The following is a 23,331-nucleotide window of genomic DNA, read 5'->3' as shown; positions in this document are numbered from 1 at the left end:
TTGTTCTAGAAATGAATATCATTTTTCCTTCTCCATTACATGGGCTGTGGTTATTTTAAATCAAAATTTAAGTATCCTTAAGCAAATGTCCTTATTTTTATTTTGCTGTTTTAAAAGTACTGATTTATGTCATATTGATTATTTTTAATAGAGATAAAATTTTGGCACTCCATTTTGACAGTATTCAGGAAATCAAGACTAAACCCTGACAATTGGCTGGTATCCAAAATAATGATAATAATAGTAAATAAACTATAACTGAAAATTGCCGATTGTGACTATCACTGTCTAGTACACTACTATTTGGAAGAATCAAAGGCGTGAAGGGTGAAATTTATAAAACTGATGTTTACAATCTCTGTTTGACACATGTATCATCCTAGCTCTTGGGGCTGTCAAGCTACCTCCTCAGCCCTCTAATCAGTATAATGTAACAAGATTGTTTTCTCTCTCTTTTTTTTTTTTTTGGCTGCGTTGGGTCTTCGTTGCTGCGCACGGGCTTTCTCTAGTTGCGGCAAGTGGGGGCTGCTCTTCATTGCAGTGCGCAGGCTTTTCATTGTGGTGGCTTCTCTCGTTGTGGAGCACGGGCTCTAGGTGCGCGGGCTTCAGTAGTTGAGGCTCGTGGGCTCAGTACTTGTGGCTTATGGGCTCTAGAGCACAGGCTCAGTAGTTGTGGTGCACAGGCTTAGTTGCTCCACGGCATGTGGGATCTTCCCAGACAAAGGCTGGAACCCGTGTCCCCTGCAGTGGCAGGCAGATTCCTAACAATTGCGCCACCAGGGAAGCCCTGTTTTCTTTCTCTTTCTCTTTACCCTTTTTCTCTAATCATGGTCACTTTTTGTCTCTATCTGACTCTTTTGAAAGAATTAGAATAACTTTACTTGCGGAAATGAATGTTTCCTCGTCTAACCCGTGACTTAGAGACCTTCCCCCTCATGGCAGTGAGGAGGAAACAGAGGCTCCCATGTGTTGAGTAAGTGGCAGTGCTGAGGTCTGAACCATATCTGTCTCCCAAGTCTGTAGCATTTGATACTGCAACCACTCTCTACTTCTTGAAACACTTCCCAAATAATCATGAGTGTGTGGCTCCTAAGAAACTAAGCTGAGGTTCGAGCTGAAATACTTTGTGCAAAACCAGTCAGCTAATAAGTGGCAGAGTCAGTATCTCAGTGGAGGTTTCTGTGAATCGGGGGCCTTGGCATTCTCCAGCGTCTGCTTTGTCTGGTTAAGTGGGAATGCTATTTATGAAAACAGGAAATGGAGGAGGAAGCATAGGTTTGGTGGTGGGGAAAAAGATACATAGTTGAGTTATGTCATACCCATGCAACGAACTTACCCAAATTTTACCTATAGGACGTGGCTTGCAAAAGAAAAAGGGAAGCAATTTAAAAAGCACAGCCTATTTTGTAAATCGCATGTGACTTGGCACTGTTTTTCAGTTACTCTTACATTAACTTTCCTGTCTTTGTAAGTGCATAGTAAAAGGAGACATGCGCCTGTAGTTATGTTCCTAATTATAAGATCTGCTTGATCCTTTTATAAGAAGGGAAGCACTGCTACGGTGATGTCATGGTGTGTTAATTTATTACCAAAGTTGGTGGGTCAGATCAACCTCCCATGACAAATATAGGCTGTAGTTTTAATTAAGCAGTTTTCTATAACCAGTCATTTTTAAAAATTACATTTCCCCAAACATTCTCTTCTAGAAGTTACATGTCAATACTCCTTAGAATCATTACAAACAAATTTTTTTTGATATTACAATACATTTCTATGCCCTTCTTTAGCAAACTGACATAGATGGAAGCTCTCTTAGGACCAGGGATAGAATAAGTGAAGGCTGAACCAAAATTTTATTGTAATGTGATGACTATCTCAGGGCTCATATTCTAAAAACACTTGTATATATAGTCTCTCATTCTTTTAAAATCCTTTATTATGAACTGGGGTCTGTGGTTTCTGTTTCAGGAAAATTTTGAGTCAAGAGTAAATGAAAGAATATGGTGCTCAGACTGTTCTACTTTTACACCAGGAAACGGGAGGTGTGATTCTTTTGTCCCTTCAGACTGTCTGATGCTGAAAGAAAAATTGGCACAGTTGCGAGAAGGTCTCTTGGATGGTCCTCATTTAGACTAAAGTGTATCTTTTGGATTTGGCATTTAGGAGGTAATTTGGAAGTAATTAAGTTACCTCAGGGAAAAATGTAAATCAGGGTAAGGGGCATAGGGTTTGTATTTTAAGTAACGTGATTAGGCCTCATGGAGAAGGTGACAGTTGAGCAAAAACCTGAAGGAAGTGAGAGTTGGCCGTGCAAATATCTTGCGGAAGAGCGTCCCAGGCAGAGAGGAATAGGCAGTGCAAAGGCCCTGAGGAGGAGCATGCCTGGAATATTTGAGGAAAAGCAGGAGAGCCAGTGTGGCTTTGGGAGTAGCAGATTTTGTGGAGGAAATCAAGTGTGTGCTTTTGGACATGTTGAGTCTCAAATGTCTGGTAGGCAAGTGATGCTCACCTAGCCTGGCTTTGGTCTGTGACCAATTCGATAAGGAGCCTACACCAAACATAAATCCTCTATGTCGGGAGTCCCCTGGTGGCCTAGTGGTTAGGATTCTGGGCCTTCACTGCTGTGGCCCGGGTTCAATCCCTAGTCAGGGAACTGAGATCCTGCAAGCAGCTTGGCATGGCCAAAAAAAAAAAAAAATCATCTATGTCAACTTAGCATATTGTTTAGTTCAGCTTACATTTTTCTTAAGACTTTGTCAATGAAGGAAGCAGAGCATTAATTTCCATTCCAGCTCAAGCTCTTGTCTCCTTGTGAACGGGTAACAAATAGTTCATGGACCTACTGCCCTGAGGAGCACAGTATTAAGACAACCAAGTCTCAGTGTCAGGTACACAATTGGATATATGATTCGGCAGTTTGGGTAGAAGACTGGAACTAGAGTTTATTGAGTAGGAGTTGGGAGTGGCCAGTATAGAGATGAGATTTGAAGCCGTGGAACTAAATGAACTCCCCCAGGGAGTAAGTGTAGATGGAGAAGAGAAAATGGCTGAAGACAGAGCCCTGGGCATGCCAATATTTCGAGGATGGAAAGATGGGAAGGATCCAGCCAGAGACTGGAAAAGAACAGCCAGGAAGTTAAGAGGACAGAGATGAGAAGAGTGGGAATGTGAGGGCAAGTGAAGATAGTGTTTCAAAGAGGGAGCAATCGGGTAAATTGAGAACCAAAAATGCATCATTGGTGATCTTGACAGAAGCACTTTGGGTGGCACAGTATGGATACTAATCCATTTCAGATTCAGCAGTTCATCAACAATGGTTGTGGATGGAACGAAATGTAATGAATTATTATGAAGTACCTCTGATGTGCTAGGCATTGTGCTAAAAACATCTGGCAACTTTTAAAATACAAAACCCTGAAAAAGTACGGATGATGTTTATCCTTATTTAACTGATGAGGAAATAGGCTTAGAGGTATTAAAAATTTTACCAAGGTCATATAGCAGGTACAGAGATCATTCAAACAGTGCTGTTCATTTTCACCAACTGTTTCAGCCAGTATTTTTCTCATACTCTTTGCTGGGTACTGTTGGGCCTTACTCTTTACTTAGGAATATATTGGGTAGAAGTCCCAATCCAGATCAATGCGAAGTATATTTAAGAACATATAGAACAAGCTAACTAGGCATAAGTCACCAGACCAAACCATGCTGTGCACTGTTTTGTTGTAATACCAGATCTTTTGTATCCATAAATAATGGTCTGAGTACTTCATCTCTTTAAACCTTGCCTATGTTCAGTTTTTGGTAATCTTTTAACTAATCCTTTCAAATGTTACTTGGTGCTTGTCTCTGATTTCCTTTTCAAAAACTGTATAACCATTTAGTGAGATTTTGTTTCTGTTCCCTGGAATGTAGTATTTAATTCTATTGTAGTCACTTGTATACAGTAGTTTCCTCTGTAATAGTTCTACACTGCCATTCTTTAGTATCAAGTCTAATATATTCACTTCCCTAGAAGCTGTCCATCAAAAGGCTTATTCTAAGAAATCTTGCTGTCTCCTTCGAATGCCTTCCTTTCTTTTGGAGTCCTCCTGGAAGAAATTATCAGGTGTTTTTGGGATAATAGGCTTTCCATTTTTTTCTTTCTATGCTACATTTCATAGCAGGGCTAGTTGTGGGCTAGGCAGCCTAGAATTAGTAATAAATTTTATTATTTAATTGCCGACTCCTGTAGTATTTCACTAACCTAGTAAAATGTTTATACTTTGACAATAATATTGTCATTAGGATGTACCCCTGTTCTGCCTTTAGAATCTGAATCCCGCGAGGATTGTATGCTGCTGTTATCTTTATATTTTCATGTCTGGGAGATACAGTTTAACAGTAGATTTTTATTTTTGTTTATTTGCAGATGTTCGTACACAAGCCATGTACCAGATGATGGATCAAGGCTTTGTAGGACTTATATTTTCCTGTTTCATAGAAGATAAAAATACAAAGGTATTGTGTGTGTATGTGTGTGTCTATGTGTATGTGTGTGTGTGTGCACATGCGCATGCGTGTGTGTATAAACACACAGACACAGAGAATAGAGAAAAATCTTTTTGCAATTTTAATAGGGTGGCCAGGGAAGGTTTCAATCAGGAGGGTCATTGAGTCAGGACCTGAAGAAAGTGAGGGAGCAAGTCTTGTGGATTTCTTGGGGGAAGAGCGTTCCAGGCAGAGGAAATAGCCAGTGAAAAGACCCTGAGGTGAGTGTGGCATGTTTAGGGGACATCGAGGAAGTCAGTGTGGCTGCAGCAGAGTGAGGCAGAACATGACTACATGTCCCAGCTTGCCTCTGTCAGACCCAGTTCCACCCATTGTCCCAGTCTCCTATTCAGTTAGCACCTTTCCTTCTTGGAAGTGTCCTGGTAACATGGTAACCAGGACATGGTACCATGGTACCATGGTACCATGGTAACTCTTTGCATGGTAACTCATGTGGTCATCCTACAGTGAGGTCTGGAAGATAACTGGGGGTGGGGCTGGGGGGACAGGGAGGGAGGGGGTGCAGAGTCCATGGCATCCGTGAAACCAGTTAGGAAGCAACTGTAGTAATCTAGGAAAGAGATGATGGATGTTTGACCACGGTGGTAGGAGTGGAGGCTAATAACAGTAACAAGTGCTACCATTTATCACGTATTGTATGGCACTTACTCTTTAGGTGTTTTACATAAATATACTCGAACCCTGACAACAACCTGTGAGGATTATTATTATCAATTTTTATGGATAAGCAAACCGAAACTCAGAGAAGCTAAGCAGCTCAATCAATGGCTAGTCTTGCTATTCTATATTTAGAGTGCTTCTGTTTGAATTTTACGTTCAGATCAAGAGGTTTCACTATGTGTCACTTCAAACAAAAAGAAAATTTAACACTGCAAGTATGAATTTTGCCGATTTACCAAGTGTGTCCTCCTATTGTTTAGTACGTTAGTTATATTCTCAGAATCTATGTTAATAATGAATATTCTTCATAAAATCACTCTTTTCTGAAAACATTAAAGTTTACTCTCTTGAACTTCATACTTCATTTGAAATGCTTCTGGCTTTGTCATCATAAATTTATTGTCATTATAAATAGTTGTTGCATGAGTTTGTCAGCTTCCAGAAAAGGAGTTTGAATGGTCTCATTCTTAGTTTCTTGGTTCTCATGTTTGTGAGCAATTCTCTGCTGTCACATGAGTGGATGTTTGATTGTGGCCATCTCATGTTGACTGAGTTTTTTTTTTTTGTTTTTTTTTTTTTGCGGTGTGCGGGCCTCTCACTGTTGTGGCCTCTCCTGTTGCGGAGCACAGGCTCTGGACGTGCAGGCTCAGCGGCCATGGCTCACGGGCCCAGCCGCTCTGTGGCATGTGGGATCTTCCCGGACCGGGTCATGAACCCGTGTCCCCTGCATCGGCAGGCGGACTCTCAACCACTGCGCCACCAGGGAAGCCCTTGACTGAGTATTTGATCCTTCTTACAGAAACTGATTTATGCATAGTCTATCTTTGGAGTCTCTTCTAACCTTCCACTCCCAGAGGGGCCTTTGAGTTTTAGGTTAGAGTCCACTAAATTGCTATACCTCTTTCAATATTAATCCTCTGTGTGACCTTTCTTTTTTTCTTTTTTCTTTCTTTTTTTAGACTGGACGGGTACTCTACACTTGCTTTCAGTCCATACAGGCCCAAAAGAGCTCAGAGTAAGTATGACAGAGATATATGTATGTATTGGTGGGTTAATCTCCATTCCAGGGAATTGATTGTTTTATTTCATTTTATTTTTCTCATTAGTAAGACACTAAGAATTCTATAGTCTTGCTTATACATGTGAACATCTCTGTGAGGAATTAGAATCTCTTTAGCATATTGGATATCAGGGATCTAGAAAGCTAGGATCATATAAGCAAGGAGTCTGTTCATTGCAGTTACATCACCACAGCCCTGTCCCACATTTCCTTTCCTGCATTATTCTAAACTGAGTTGCACTGTTACTTTCCCTGTCTCTGATGAATTGTAAAACAAAGGCTGAGTGTGCAGAGTCTTATAGATTTGTATAAGCTCTTGTCTTTGTTGTGCCATAAACTTGATTTTAGAATTACAGTATCTCATTTAAATGTTTGCATAGCTTAGTTTCCTCATTTAATTTCAACTCAACCTAAATTAGCAAATACAGTAACTACTATATGCCAAGCACCATGGTAGGCACCAAGGAGGCAGAGAGAAAGCCAAGTTCATTATCTAATTGGGAGACAGAAACAAAGAATGCCTTAAATTTTTTTCTTATAATATTTGTCAATTTATTATGATAGCATTGTTTGAAACAGCAAAGAACTGGGGAAAATAACAGATGTCTGTCAGTACAGAACTGATTAAATAAATTATCATGCATCTAAATGATGGAATAATATTCAGCTATTAAAAATATGAGGGGAATTCTCTGGCGGTCCAGTGGTTAAGACTCTGTGCTTCCACTGCAACGGGCCCAGGTTCAATCCCTGGTCGGGGAACTAAGATCCCACATGCCGCATGGCGTGACCAAAAAAAATAAGGATGCTCAGTAGTGATACATAAATATCTCCAAGATACACTGTTAAGTAAAAAAGGCAAGGTACAAGAACAGTCTGTATAGAATGCTACCATTCATATAAGGATATGGAAGAGAAATCTACTCATGACATACCAGTGTACTTGCTTGGAAATACACAGAATATCTGGAAGGAAACATCAGTCACCTCAGCAGAGAGGAAGTAGGAAGGAGGTGTGGAGACTTAATTGTACCTTTACATAGCTTTGGAATGTTGAACCATACACAAGTGTTAATTTTTAAATTTTTCATCAAAGTAATAGATGCACGTGCATAAAAATATCAGATGGCACAGAATTTATGAGAAATACTGTCACTCCTCAGGGGGAACCACTTCTTTCTCCCAATTTTGTTTTTAGTTCTTCTGTTGTTTACTTTGATATCTCTAAATAATATACTTTTGATACTCTTTCTTGATTTACTAATTTTAGATATTAATTATTCTTCTTATTATGTTATCTTGGTCTCACAAATGAGGATTTAGTTCACACCGCCCCATCTCCATTCTGCCCAATGTAGTTATATTACTACTTTTTGTTCTTCTGTTGTTACTTTTCTAATCTTAAAGTTTGCCCCTTTATTTATTCTATCAACAACAGACAATAGACAACATCTCTTGGCTCCCTAGTGTTACTTGCAGTTTTACCATAAACCTTTATATTTTCACAGTTGCAAAAACCTGTGTTCTATGTTGCAATCACAATTGTGTTTTCTGTGCTTTGTGTACTAGTTGATTCTAAGAATAGAAAACAAAATGTTTATATTGTTATGATTATATAAATATTATTCCATGTACAACCAAGCACTATAAAGTAGTACACTATGATTCCATTTCCTTTCCTGTATAGCTTTTTGCTTTTTCATGGGGTTTTGAATGGCTTTTTTCTCCCTTATTTCTCTGACTTTATCACCTCCCTGATTTCCAGATTCCTAGGATCGCTCCCTAAAGCCTTCCATCTTCCTATGCTAATCAGGTCTCAGCTGATGTCTTGGGGCTTTCCTTCATTATTCTCCTGGGTTGGATCCATTGTTGTCTGGATTTCATGTCATTTTTCTTGGTTCACTCTGTCATTTTGCTGTTAAAGCCCCTCTAGTAACTTCCTAAGAAAGGTGTGCATTTGAGCTAAACCTTCTGCATCTGTGCTTGCCTGAAAATGTTTTTATTCTTCATTAATAACCCTAATGGATAAAGAATTCTAAATTGACATTTTCCCCCTCAGAACATTAAAATTGAAAAAGTGACATCAAGAGAGAAAGTGACAAAAGAGAGAGTGACATCAACAAAAATGGCAGAGTAGGAAACTTCAAAAGTCCTCCACAGGGCTACCCTGGTGGCGCAGTGGTTGAGAGTCCACCTGCCGATGCAGGGGACACGGGTTTGTGCCCCGGTCCAGGAAGATCCCACATGCCGCGGAGCGGCTGGACCCGTGAGCCATGGCCACTGAGCCTGCGTGTCCGGAGCCTGTGCTCCACAACAGGAGAGGCCACAACAGTGAGAGGCCTGCGTACCGCAAAAAAAAAAAAAAGTCCTCCACAAAAGCAGTGAATAATCTGGCACAAACTGTCAGAATCAACTTTATTGGAACTCTAGAAACTAATCAGTATTTTATAGCAACCTGGCAAATACTAAATCCAGAAAAAAAACACCAGAATCTCAGCATTTAAGTAAATCTCTGTCAAGTCACTAGATGGCTACTAAGCTAACAGGACAAGGACCTCAGTGGCCACATATAACAAAGAATATAGACTATAAAAAATTAGTTCAGGAAAGTCACTAAACACACAAACAAAATCAGATAAAACAAGCGGCAACAATAAACCCTGGGGAGGGGGTAGAATACGATTTCCGTAGTTATAATATTCGAAATGTCCAGTTTTCAACAACAACAAAAAAGGCATTCACAGAAACAAATTATGGGCTGAAAGCAGGAAAAATAAATTAATAAAAACATTCCTGGAGGAAGCCAAGATGTTGGGCTTACTAGACAAAGACTTTCAATCAACTATTTAAAATATTCTCAAAAAGCTAAAGGAAATGATGTACAAAGAACTAAAGAAAACCATGAGAATGATAGAGAATACCTAATAGAAAATATCAATAAAGAGAGAAATTATAAAAAGGAACCAAATAGGAATTCTAGAACTGAGATGTACAATAAGGGAAGTGAAAAATTCACTAGATAGGTTCAACAGCAGGTTTGAGAAGACGAAAGAAAGAATCACCAAACTTCAAGATAGGTGATTTGTATACATTTTCTGCCCCTTTCTCTATCTCATCCTCTACTGGGACTCCTATTATGAGTACACTTAGAGTGTTTTAAGATGTCCCACAGGTCTCAGGCTCTTTATTTTTCTTCATTCTTTCTTTCTTTCTGCTCCTCAGACTGGGTAATGTCAATTCACCCAGTCTGAGGAGCTAATTTGAACTAAAGTGTTAATTGTAATTCCAGGGAAACCATTAAGAAAATAGAGATATATAGTAGAGAGAGAGAAAGGAAGGAAGCAAAACAGTGTACTAGAAAATGTCTTTCTAATACAAAAGGCGGTAAGGAAGAATTGAGGAACAAAAAATGATATAAGACATAACAATTATAAGCATATATGCACCTAACAAAAGGACCCCAAAATATATCACACAAAACTTGACAGAACTGAAGGGAGAGGTAGACAGTTCAACAGTACTAGTGGGAGACTTCAACACCCCACTTTCCTTAAAGGATAGAACAATTAGAAAAAAAGTAATGAAACAGAAGACTTGAACAACACTATAAACAAACTATACCTAATAGACACATACAGAATTCTCCACCCAACAATAGCTGAATACACTTCCTTCCCAAGTGCACATAAAACATTCTCCAGGATAAACCACATGTTAGTTCACAAAACAGGTCTCAATTTTTGAAGACTGGAATCATACAAAGCATCTTCTACAAAGATGGAATGGAATCTGAAATCAGTTACAGAAAGAAATCTGGAAAATTCACAAATATGTGGAAATTAAAAAACATGCTCTTAAACAGCCAGTGTTTAAGAGAAAGAAGAAATCACAAGATAAATTAGAAAATACTTTGAGACTAATGACAATGAAAACACAACATACCAAGATTTATGGGATGCAGCAAAAGCAGTGCTCAGAGGGGAATTTATAGCTATACATGCCTACTTTAAAAAAGAAATACCTCAAATCAGTATTTAAGGTATTTCTAACTCTACGCTTTAAGGAACTAGAAAAAGAAATGCAAACTAAATTCAAAGCCGTTAGAAGGAAGGAAATAATAGAGTGAAGACAAACAAAATAGGGAATACAGAAACAATAGAATCAAAGAAACCAAAAGTTAGTTCTTTAAAAAGATCAACAAAATTGACATATCTAGCTAGACTGACAAAAAGATGAGAGAAGAACCAAATAACTAAAACCTGAATTAAAAGTAGGGACATTACTACCAACTTTACAGAAATAAGAAATGATTATAAGGTAAAACCAAACAATTGTTAGATAACCTAAATGAAGTGGACAAATTCCTAGAAATACACAAATTGCCAAAACTGGCTCAAAAAGAAATAGAAAACCTGAACAGACCTATAAAAATTAAATAGATTGAATCAGTATGCAAAAACGTCTCAACAAAGAAAACTCCAAGACCAGATGACCACACTGGTTAATTCTGCCACACATTTACAGAAGGATTAACACTAATCCTTCTCAAACTCTCCAAAAATAGAAGAGAATGGAGCACTTCTAACTCATCTTTGAGGCCAGTATTACCCTGATACCAAAGCCAGACAAAGACATCACCAAAAAAAAATATTACAAAGTGATATTCACTATGAATACAGATGCAAAAATCCTCAACAAAATCCTACCATACTGAATCCAATAGCACATTAAAAGGATTATACACTATGATCAAGTGGGATTTATCCCTGGCATAGAAGTGAGGTTCAACATAAGAAAATCAATTGATTAATATTCCACATTAATAGAATGAAGGAAAAAACCCACGACTGATGCACAAAAAGCAAAATTTCAGCAGCCTTCCACAATAAAAACACTCAGAAAACTAGGAATCTAGGGAACATTCCTCAACATTTTTGGGCTTTTATGAAAACCCACAGCTAACATTTTGCTCAATGGTGAAAAGCTTTCTCCCGTAAGATGAGGAACAAGACAAGGATGCCCACTTTCACCACTGTTATTCAATATGTTACTGGTAGTTCTAGCCAAAACAATTAGGCAAAAAAAGAAATAAAAGGCATCCAAATTGGAAAGTAAGAAGTAAAACTATGTATTTGCAGATCATGTGTTCCTATATATAGACAATCTGAAAGAAAGCCCCCAAAGCTACTAGAGTTGATAAATGAGTTCAGCAAGGTTGCAGTGTTCAAAATCAGTGCACAAAATCAGTGTGTATTTCTACACACCAGCAATGAACAATGTAAAAAATAAAACTAAAAAATCCAATTACGACAGCATACAAAATAATAAAATACCTAGGAAAAAATTTAACCAAGAATGGGAAAGACTTGTAAAGTTAAAACTAGAACACATTGGTGAAAGAAAAAACACCTAAATAAATCAAAAGATATCCCTTGCTCATGGATTGGAAGACCCAATATTGTTAAGATGACAGTACTTCCCAAAGATTCAATAAAATCTGTATTAAAATTCCAATGGCCCTTTTTACAAAAATGGAAAAGATGATCCTAAAATTCATAAGGAATTGCAAGGTGCCCTGAATAGTGAAAATAATATCGAGAAAGAAGAATAAAGTTGGAGGAATCACACTTCCAGATTTCAGAACTTACTACAAAGCTTCACTAACCAAAACTTTGTGGACCTGGCATAAGCAGTGACACAGAGACCAATGGAATAAAATTGAGAGTCCACAAATAAACCTGCATATCTGTGGCCAACTGATTTTCAACAAGGGTGCTGAGGTCATTCAATGAGGAAAGAAGAGTCTGTTCAACAACTGGTGCTGGGACAACTGGTTATCCACATACACTATATATAAAAATTAACTCAAAATAGATCAATGACCTAAATAGAAGAGCTAAAACTATAAAATGCTTATCAGAAAACATAGGGGTAAATCTTCATGATGTTGGATTTGGTAATGGAATCTTAGATATGACACCAAAAGCATGAATAACAAAAGAAAGCAGATAAATTGGATTTCATGAAAACTAAAATCTTTTGGGCTTCCCTGGGGGCTCAGTGGTTAAGAATCCGCCTGCCAATGTGGCGACACAGGTTCAAGCACTGGTCCGGGAAGATCCCACATGCCGCGGGGCAACTAAGCCCATGAGCCACAACCACTGAGCCTGTGCTCTAGAGCCTGCGAGCCACAGCTCCTGAAGCCCATGCGCCTAGAGCCCATGCTCCACAACAAGAGAAGCCACCGCAATGAGAAGCCTGGCACCACAAGGAAGAGTAGCCCCCACTCGCTGCAACTAGAGAAAGCCCGTGCGCAGCAACAAAGACCCAACACAGCCAAAAATAAATAAATAAATTTATTTTAAAAAAAACCAGACACTAAAACCTTTTCTGCATCAAAAGACATTACCAAGAAAGTGCAAGGACAACCTACAGAATAGGAGAAAATATATGCAAATCTTAATATCTGAATGGGTCTAGTATCCAGAATATATAAGGATCTCTTGCAGCTCAGCAACTAAATGACAACTCAATTTAAAAATGGGCACAGTACTTGAATAGACATTTCTCCAAAGAAGATGTACAAAAGGCCAACAAGCACACGACTTTGGAGAAATGCCTATTTAGGTCTTCTGCTCATTTTTGGATTGGGTTGTTTGTTTTTTTGATATTGAGCTGCATGAGCTGCTTGTAAATTTTGGAGATTAATCTTTTGTCAGTTGCTTCACTTGCAAATATTTTCTCCCATTCTAAGGGTTGTCCTTTGGTCTTGTTTATGGTTTCCTTTGCTGTGCAAAAGCTTTGAAGTTTCATTAGGTCCCATTTGTTTATTTTTGTTTTTATTTCCATTTCTCTAGGAGGTGGGTCAAAAAGGATCTTGCTGTGATTTATGTCATAGAGTGTTCTGCCTATGTTTTTTCCTCTAAGAGTTTTATAGTGTCTGGCCTTACATTTAGGTCTTTAATCCATTTTGAGTTTATTTTTGTGTATGGTGTTAGGGAGTGTTCTAATTTCATTCTTTTACATGTAGCTGTCCAGTTTTCCCAGCACCACTTATGGAAGAGGCTGTCTTTTCTCCATTGTATATTCTTGCCTCCTTTATCAAAGATAAGGTGACCATATGTGCGTGGGTTTATCTCTGGACTTTCTATCCTGTTCCACTGATCTATATTTCTGTTTTTGTGCCAGTACCATACTGTCTTGATGGAGAACAGTATGGAGGTTCCTTAAAAAACTAAAAATAGAACTACCATACGACCCAGCAATCCTACTAGTGGGCATATACCCCGAGAAAACCATAATTCAAAAAGAGTCATGTACCACAATGTTCATTGTAGGACTATTTACAATAGCCAGGACATGGAAGCAACCTAAGTGTCCATTGACAGATGAATGGATAAAGATGTGGCACATATATGCAATGAAATATTACTCAGCCATAAAAAGAAACCAAACTGAGTTATTTGTAGTGAAGTGGATGGACCTAGAGTCTGTCACACAGAGTGAAGTAAGTCAGAAAGAGAAAAACAAATACCGTATGCTAACACATATATATGGAATCTAAAAAAAAAAGGTTCTGAAGAACCTAGGGGCAGGACAGGAATAAAGATGCAGATGTAGAGAATGGACTTGAGGACATGGTGAGGGGAAGGGCAAGCTGGGACGAAGGGAGAGAGTAGCATGGACATATGTACACTACTAAATGTAAAATAGATAGCTAGTGGGAAGCAGCCGCATAGCACAGGGAGATCAGCTTGGTCCTTTGTGACCACGTAGAGGGGTGGGGTAGGGAGGGTGGGAGGGAAACGCAAGAGGGAGGGGATATGGGGATATATGAATAAATAAAGCTGATTCACTTTGTTATACAGCAGAAACTAACAACATTGTAAAGCAATTATACTCCAATAAAGATGTTTTTAAAAAAGCAATATTTCTAAATGCCAGCAATAGAAAATTGGAAACAAAATTTTAACGCAGTACTACAAAAAATGAAACAGGTGTAAATTTATCAAAATCTATCAAATCTATATGCTGAAAACCACAGAACATTGATGAAAGAAATCAAAGAAAACCTAATTAAATGGAAAGACATACCATGTTTATGGATTGGAAGACTCAACATAGTAAAAATTTCAGTTCTCCTCAAATTAATCTATGGGTTTAGAGCAATAGCAGTCAAAATTTCAGCAAGACTTTTTTTGTAGATACAGACAAACTGATTCTAAAATTTATATGAAAAGGCAAGGAACTTGAATACCTTAAACAATTTTGAAAAGGAAGAATAAAATTTGGAGGAATAGTCTAACAGTTAGACTACCATATACAAAATAAACGTCATTCTAAACCTCATACCAAAAAAAAACATTAAAAGGGATCATAGGTCCAAATAGAAATAAGAGTGTGAGAAGTCTTAGAGGAAAAGGTAGAAAATCTGTATGATATTGGGCTTGCCAACAAGTTCTTATTCTTGGAACCAAAAGCATTTTTCCAGTAACTTATTTACAAGACAGAAATAGTCACAGACATAGAAAACAAACTTATGGTTACCGGTGGGGAATGGGGGATGGGAGGGATAAATTGGGAGATTGGGATTGACATATACAGACTAATATATATATATATATATATATATATATATATATATATATATGAAAAAATAGATAACTAATAAGGACCTACTGTATAGCACAGGGACCTCTACTCAATAGTCTGTAATGACCTATATGGGAAAAGAATCTAAAAAAGAATGGATATATGTATGTGTATAACTGACTCACTTTATTGTACAGCAGAAACTAATACAACATTGTAAATCAACTCTACTCCAATACAAATTTTAAAAAGCATTTTCCATAAAAGACATTTGATAACAAGACTTCATCAAAATTAAAAACTTTACTGAGTGAAAGAAACTTAAGAAAATGAAAAGACTAGCTACAGTGTGAGTGAAAATATTTCAAATCAAATGTCTGAAAATAGACTTGTATCTATAATATACAAACTGCTCTCAAAACTCAACAATAATAAAAGTACACAACCCAATTAAAAATGGGCAAAAGACATGAGCAGATGCTTCACCAACAAGTATGTAAGCATGGCAAATAGATTTTTAATTAGGGGAAGATGGCAGAAGAGTAAGACGCGGACATCACCTTCCTCCCCAAAGATACATCAGAAATACATCTACACGTGGAACTGCTCCTATAGAACACCCACTGATTGCTGGAAGAAGACCTCAGACCTCCCAAAAGCCGTGTGGATGAAAGGCTCTTGGTGATCCAGCCAGGAGTCAGTGCTGTACCTCTGAGGTGGGAGAGCCAACTTCAGGACACTGGTCCACAAGAGACCTCCCAGCTCCACGTAATATCAAATGGCGAAAATCTCCCAGAGATCTCCATCTCAACGCCAAGGCCCAGCTTCACTCAACGACCAGCAAGCTACAGTGCTGGACACCCTATGCCAAAAAACTAGCAAGACAGGAACACAACCTCACCCATTAGCACAGAGGCTGCCTAAAATCATAAGTCCACAGACACCCCAAAACACCACCAGACGTGGACCTGCCCACCAGAAAGACAAGATCCAGCCTCATCCACCAGAACACAGGCACTAGTCCCCTCCACCAGGAAGCCTACACAACCCACTAAACCAACCGTAGCCACTGGGAACAGACACCAAAACCAACAGGAACTACGAACCTGCAGCCTGCAAAAAGGAGACCCCAAGCACAGTAAGATAAGCAAAATGAGAAGACAGAAAAACACACAGCAGATGAAGGAACAAGGTAAAAACCCACCAGACCTAACAAATGAAGAGGAAATAGGCAGTCTACCTGAAAAAGAATTCAGAATAATGATAGTAAAGATGATCCAAAATCTTGGAAATAGAACAGCGAAAGTGCAAGAAACATTTAACAAGGACCTAGAAGAACTAAAGAGGAAACAAGCAACGATGAACAACACAATAAATGAAATTAAAAATACTCTAGAAGGGATCAATAGCAGAATAACTGAGGCAGAAGAACGGATAAGTGACCTGGAAGATAAAATAGTGTAAATAACTACTGCAGAGCAGAATAAAGAAAAAAGAATGAAAAAAACTGAGGACAGTCTCAGAGACCTCTGGGACAACATTAAACACACCAACATTCGAATTATAGGGGTCGCAGAAGAAGAAGAGAAAAAGAAAGGGACTGAGAAAATATTTGAAGAGATTATAGTTGAAAACTTCCCTAATATGGGAAAGGAAATAGTTAATCAAGTCCAGGAAGCACAGAGGATAGATCCCATCGAGGATAAATCCAAGGAGAAACACGCCAAGACACATATTAATCAAACTATCAAAAATTAAATACAAAGAAAAGATATTAAAAGCAGCAAGGAAAAAACAACAAATACCACAAAAGGGAATCCCCATAAGGTTAACAGCTGATCTTTCAGCAGAAACTCTGCAAGCCAGAAGGGACTGGTAGGACATATTTAAAGTGATGAAGGAGAAAAGCCTACAACAAAGATTACTCTACCCAGCAAGGATCTCATTCAGATTTGATGGAGAAATTAAAACCTTTACAGACAAGCAAAAGCTGAGAGAGTTCAGCACCACCAAACCAGCTTTACAACAAATGCTAAAGTATCCTCTCTAGGCCTTAAACACAAGAGAAGGAAAAGACCTATAATAACAAACCCAAAACAATTAAGAAAATGGGAATAAGAACATACATATCGATAATTACCTTAAATGTAAATGGATTAAATGCTCCCACCAAAAGACACAGACTGGCTGAATGGATACAAAATCAAGACCCATATATATGCTGTCTACAAGAGACCCACTTCAGACCTAGGGACACATACAGACTGAAAGTGAGGGGATGGAAAAAGATATTCCATGCAAATGGAAATCAAAAGAAAGCTGGAGTAGCAATTCTCATATCAGACAAAATAGACTTTAAAATAAAGATTATTACAAGAGACAAAGAAGGACACTACATAATGATCAAGGGATCAATCCAAGAAGAAGATATAACAGTTGTAAATATTTATGCATCCAACATAGGAGCACCTCAATACATAAGGCAAATACTAACAGCTATAAAAGGGGAGATCGATCGACAGTAACACACTCATAGTAGGGGATTTTAACACCCCACTTTCACCAATGGAGAGATCATCCAAAATGAAAATAAATAAGGAAACACAAGCTTTAAATGATACATTAAACAAAATAGACTTAATTGATATTTATAGGACATTCATCCAAAAACAACAGAATACACATTTTTCTCAAGTGCTCATGGAACATTCTCCAGGATAGATATCTTGGGTCACAAATCAAGCCTTGGTAAATTTAAGAAAATTGAAATTGTATCAAGTATCTTTTCCGACCACAACGCTATGAGACTAGATATCAATTACAGGAAAAGATCTGCAAACAATACAAACACATGGAGGCTAAACAATACACTACTTAATAACGAAGTGATCACTGAAGAAATCAAAGAGGAATCAAAAAATACCTAGAAACAAATGACAATGGAGACACGACGACCCAAAACCTATGGGATGCAGCAAAAGCAGTTCTAAGAGGGAAGTTTATAGCAATACAATCCTACCTTAAGAAACAGGAAACATCTGAAATAAACCACCTAACCTTGCACCTAAAGAAATTAGAGAAAGAAGAATAAGAAAAACCCCAAAGTTAGCAGAAGGAAAGAAATCATAACGATCAGATCAGAAATAAATGAAAAAGAAATGAAGGAAACGATACCAAAGATCAAGAAAACTAAAAGGTGGTTCTTTTTTTTCTTTTCGGTATGCGGGCCTCTCACTGTTGTGTCCTCTCCCGCTGCGGAGCACAGGCTCCGGACGCTCAGGCTCAGCAACCATGGCTCACGGGCCCAGCCACTCCGCAGCATGCGGGATCTTCCCGGACCGGAGCACGAACCCATGTTCCCTGCATCGGCAGATGGACTCTCAACCACTGCACCCCCAGGGAAGCCCAAAGCTGGTTCTTTGAGAAGATAAACAAAATTAATAAACCATTAGCCAGACTCATCAAGAAAAAAAGGGAGAAAAATCAATAGAATTAGAAATGAAAAAGGAGAGGTAACAGCTGACACTGCAGAAATACAAAAGATCATGAAAGATTACTACAAGCAACTCTATGCCAATAAAATGGACAACCTGGAAGAAATGGACAAATTCTTAGAAATGCACAACCTGCCAAGACTGAATCAGGAAGAAATAGAAAATATGAACAGACCAATCACAAGCACTGAAATTGAAACTGTGATTAAAAATCTTCCAACAAACAAAAGCCCAGGACCAGATGGCTTCACAGGCAAATTCTATCAAACATTTAGGGAAGAGCTAACACATATCCTTCTTAAACTCTTCCAAAATATAGCAGGGGGAGGAACACTCCCAAACTCATTCTACGAGGCCACCATCACCCTGATACCAAAACCAGACAAAGATGTCCCAAAGAAAGAAAACTTCAGGTTCTGATGAACATAGATGGAAAAATCCTCAACAAAATACTAGCAAACAGAATCCAACAGCACATTAAAAGGATCATACACCAGGATCAAGTGGTGTTTATTCCAGGAATGCAAGGATTCTTCAATATATGCAAATCAATCAACGTGATACACCATATTAACAAACTGAAGGAGAAAAACCATATGATCATCTCAATAGATGCAGAGAAAGCTTTCGACAAAATTCAACACCCATTTATGATAAAAACCCTTCAGAAAATAGGCATAGAGGGAGCTTTCCTCAACATAATAAAGGCCGTATATGACAAACCCACAGCCAACATCGTCCTCAATGGTGAAAAACTGAAAGCATTTCCACTAAGATCAGGAACAAGACAAGGTTGCCCACTCTCACCGCTCTTATTCAACATAGTTTTGGAAGTTTTAGCCACAGCAATCAGAGAAGAAAAGGAAATAAAAGGAATCCAAATCAGAAAAGAAGAAGTAAAGCTGTCACTGTTTGCAGATGACATGATACTATACATAGAGAATCCTAAAGATGCTACCAGAAAACTACTAGAGCTAATCAATGGATTTGGTAAAGTAGCAGGATACAAAATTATTGCACAGAAATCTCTGGCATTCCTATACACTAATGATGAAAAATCTGAAAGTGAAATGAAGAAAACACTCCCATTTACCATTGCAACAGAAAGAATAAAATATCTAGGAATAAACCTACCTAAGGAGGCAAAACACCTGTATGCAGAACATTATAAGACACTGATGAAAGAAATTAAAGATGCTACAAATAGATGCAGAGATATACCATGTTCTTGGATTGGAAGAATCAACATTGCGAAAATGACTCTACTACCCAAAGCAATCTACAGATTCAATGCAATCCCTATCAAACTACCACTGGCATTTTTCACAGAACTAGAACAAAGAAATTCACAATTTGTATGGAAACACAGAAGACCCCGAATAGCCAAAGCGATCTTGAGAACGAAAAACAGAGCTGGAAGAATCAGGCTCCCTGACTTCAGACTATACTACAAAGCTACAGTAATCAAGACAGTATGGTACTGGCACAAAAACAGAAAGATAGATCAATTGAACAGGATAGAAAGCCCAGAGATAAACCCACGCACATATGGTCACCTTATCTTTGATAACGGAGGCAAGAATATACAGTGGAGGAAAGACTGCCTCTTCAGTAAGTGGTGCTGGAGAAACTGCCCAGTTACATGTAAAAGTATGAGATTAGAACACTCCCTAACACCATACACAAAAATAAGCTCAAAATGGATTAAAGACGTAAATGTAAGGCCAGAAACTATCAAACTCTTACAGGAAAACCTAGGCAGAGCACTCTATGACATAAATCACAGCAAGATCCTTTTTGACCCACCTCCTAGAGAAATGGAAATAAAAACAAAAATAAACAAATGGGACCTAATGAAACTTAAAAGCAAAGGAAACTATAAACAAGACCAAAGACAACCCTCAGAATGGGAGAAAATATTTGCAAGTGAAGCAACTGACAAAGGATTAATCTCCAGAATTTACAAGCAGCTCATGCAGCTCAATATCAAAACAACAAACAACCCAATCCAAAAAATGGGCAGAAGACCTAAATGGACATTTCTCCAAAGAAGATACACAGATTGCCAACAAACATGAAAGAATGCTCAACATCATTAATCATTAGAGAAATGCAAATCAAAACTACAATGAGATGTCATCTCACACTGGTTAGAATGGCCATCATCAAAAAATCTAGAAACAATAAATGCTGGAGAGGGTGTGGAGAAAAGGGAACACTCTTGCACTGTTGGTTTGAATGTAAATTGATACATCCAATATGGAGAACAGTATGGAGGTTCCTTAAAAAACTAAAAATAGAACTACCATATGACCCAGCAATCCCACTACTGGGCATATACCCTGAGAAAACCATAATTCAAAAAGAGTCATGTACCAAAATGTTCATTGCAGCTCTATTTACAATAGCCAGGAGATGAAAGCAACCTAAGTGTCCATCATTGGATGAATGGATAAAGAAGATATGGCACATATATACAATGGAATATTACTCAGCCATAAAAAGAAACGAAATTGAGTTATTTGTAGTGAGGTGGATGGACCTAGAGTCTGTCATACAGAGTGAAGTAAGTCAGAAAGAGGAAGACAAATACTGTATGCTAACACATGTATATGGAATCTAAGAAAAAAAATGTCATGAAGAACCTAGGAGTAAGATGGGAATGGAGATGCAGATCTTCTAGAGAATGGACTTGAGGATGTGGGGAGGGGGAAGTGTAGGCTGTTACAAAGTGAGAGAGTGGCATGGACATATATACACTACCAAACGTAGAATAGATAGCTAGTGGGAAGCAGCCGCATAGCACAGGGAGATCAGCTCAGTGCTTTGTGACTACCTAGCGGGATGGGATAGGGAGGGCGGGAGGGAGGGAGATGCAAGAGGGAAGAGATATGGGAACATATGTGTATGTATAACTGATTCACTTTGTTATAAAGCAGAAACTAACACACCATTGTAAAGCAATTATACTCCAATAAAGATGTTAAAAAAAAAAGAATTTACTTAGACAAATTCACAAAATTGTGTATACTGGGGTACTAATAGTTAAATTGATACAATAGCTTAAATTGGAAACAAGCTAAATTTGTAGTGGCTACATAAATTATGGAATATCCATATAATGGAATATTACGTAGTCAGTATTTTTACATTGATAAGTGCTCCTGATCTATTGTTAAGTTTTTAGGAAGCAGATTATAGAATAACATTAAAATAAATAAATATTTGTGTAAAGAAAAGAGAGCTTATATTGGCATATAAAAATCTGGAAAAATAAGTGAGATGAGATTATGGGGGATTTTCACTTCACTGTATTATTTGTTACTTTTTCAATGCTCGTGAATTCAGGAGAATCTATATCTACTTAATATAATAAAAATAATTGTATATGAGGTAACAAAGAAAATAAATATCTTAAAATTTTTTAAATGAAATATGCATTAAGGCAAAGATTGTAATTCCAAATTAGTTAAGAACCTGTATTATGTCATTGGTACTACATATTTTTTACCTTTATGGAGTAAGGGCGAAATGGTGAGTGGAATTAAACAGAAGACTGGAACTAATAGACAGCAATTACTATTATCATTGATTTTCTGCATTTTCTGTAAGTATTATCTGCTTGGCAAAATTTATGTCTGTAGGATTTAAGGTCTCTAGCTCTTCTTTATCAGACTACTTCCTTGCACCTATTTTTTAAAAATAAATATTTATTTACTTATTTTTAAAAAAAAGAATGGAAAATAAGCACATAAAAAGATGCTGAATATCACTAGCTAATAGGGAAGTGAAAATTGAAACTGCAGTGAGATACCCCTACATACCTATTAGAGTCACTAAAATAAAGCATACTAACAGTACCAAATGCTGGCAGGGATGAAGACTGTAACTCTCATGATGCTGGTGGAAATGCACAATGGTACAGTCACTTTAGAAAACTATTTGACAGTTTTGTATAAAGTTAAACATACACTTAATATGTGATCCAGCAGTCTTACTCCAAAGAGAATTGAACACTAATTTCACACTAACCCTGTTTGTATATGTTTATACACACACACACACACACACACACACACACACACACACAGAATTGCCACAAAGTGGAAACAGCCCAGATTCCTTCAATAAGTGAATTGATTACCAAACTCTAAGACAGCCATACATTGGAGAACTACTCAGCAATAAAAAGGAATGAACTTTTGATTTCAGAGTCTGAGTGAAAGAAGTCAGTCTCAAAAGGCTATATGCTGTATGACTGCTTTTATATGATAGTCTCGGAAAGACAAAATTATAGGAATAGAGATCAGGTCAGTGGTTGCTAGGGCTTATGGATTAGGGGAAGGGTGTGAGTATAAAGGGACAGCATGAGGGAGTTTTTTAGGGTGGGTGATGGAAAATTATGTATCCTCATTAAAGTAGTTACAGGAATCTGTACATGTAAAATTCATTGAACTGTACTCCATAAGTCAGTTTGTATGACAAAAGTAAAAAAAATTAAGTTATAAGTCATTAGTACATGACCTCTGTAACAAATAATTTGAGAATCTAAAGGAAATGGTTGATTTCTTAGGAAGATATGTCAAAATTAAGAATAGAAAACTTATTCAGTGAGGTTATCAAAGCAGAGACTGAAAATGGTGATTAAGGATCTATGATTTTAAAAGATAGCGAGTTTACATGGTTTTACAGCTGAATTCTAACCTTTGAAGGATGGGTGGCTCTAATTCAATTTATACATTTTTCCAGACTATACAAAAAGGTTAAAAGCTTCTCAATTTTTTAAATAGCTAAAATAATTTTAACACCAAAACCTGGATAGAGATAGCAAAGAATAAGAAAACTATTGACCAATCTCAGCTATAGATACAAAAATTTGAAATATCAACAAATCAAATATAACTGTATTAGGGGATAATATACAATGAACAAATTCAGTTTAATCCAGAAATATAAAGTTCATTCAGCTTCAGG

The 23,331-nt window shown here is 37.6% G+C and overlaps 1 protein-coding gene across 1 annotated transcript in view; it reads left to right on the top strand.

Annotated features, from left to right (window-relative positions):
• The window catches only part of BRCC3 (BRCA1/BRCA2-containing complex subunit 3), a 74,730-nt gene that overhangs the window by 11,013 nt on the left and 40,386 nt on the right, over window positions 1-23,331 (top strand). Inside the window, exons 6-7 of the mRNA XM_022566274.2 lie at window positions 4,412-4,500; window positions 6,171-6,226. Coding sequence (XP_022421982.1) covers window positions 4,412-4,500; window positions 6,171-6,226 — 145 coding nt within the window. The remainder of the gene's footprint in view (window positions 1-4,411; window positions 4,501-6,170; window positions 6,227-23,331) is intronic.

The sequence above is a fragment of the Delphinapterus leucas genome, chromosome X (genome assembly GCF_059928025.1).
Source record: "Delphinapterus leucas isolate spDelLeu-1000000601 "Yukka" chromosome X, BTC_Dleu_Yukka2, whole genome shotgun sequence".
Classification (NCBI taxonomy): domain Eukaryota; kingdom Metazoa; phylum Chordata; class Mammalia; order Artiodactyla; family Monodontidae; genus Delphinapterus; species Delphinapterus leucas.
The sequence above is the reverse complement of the archived record's forward strand: the minus strand, read 5'-3'. Positions and strand labels throughout refer to the sequence as shown.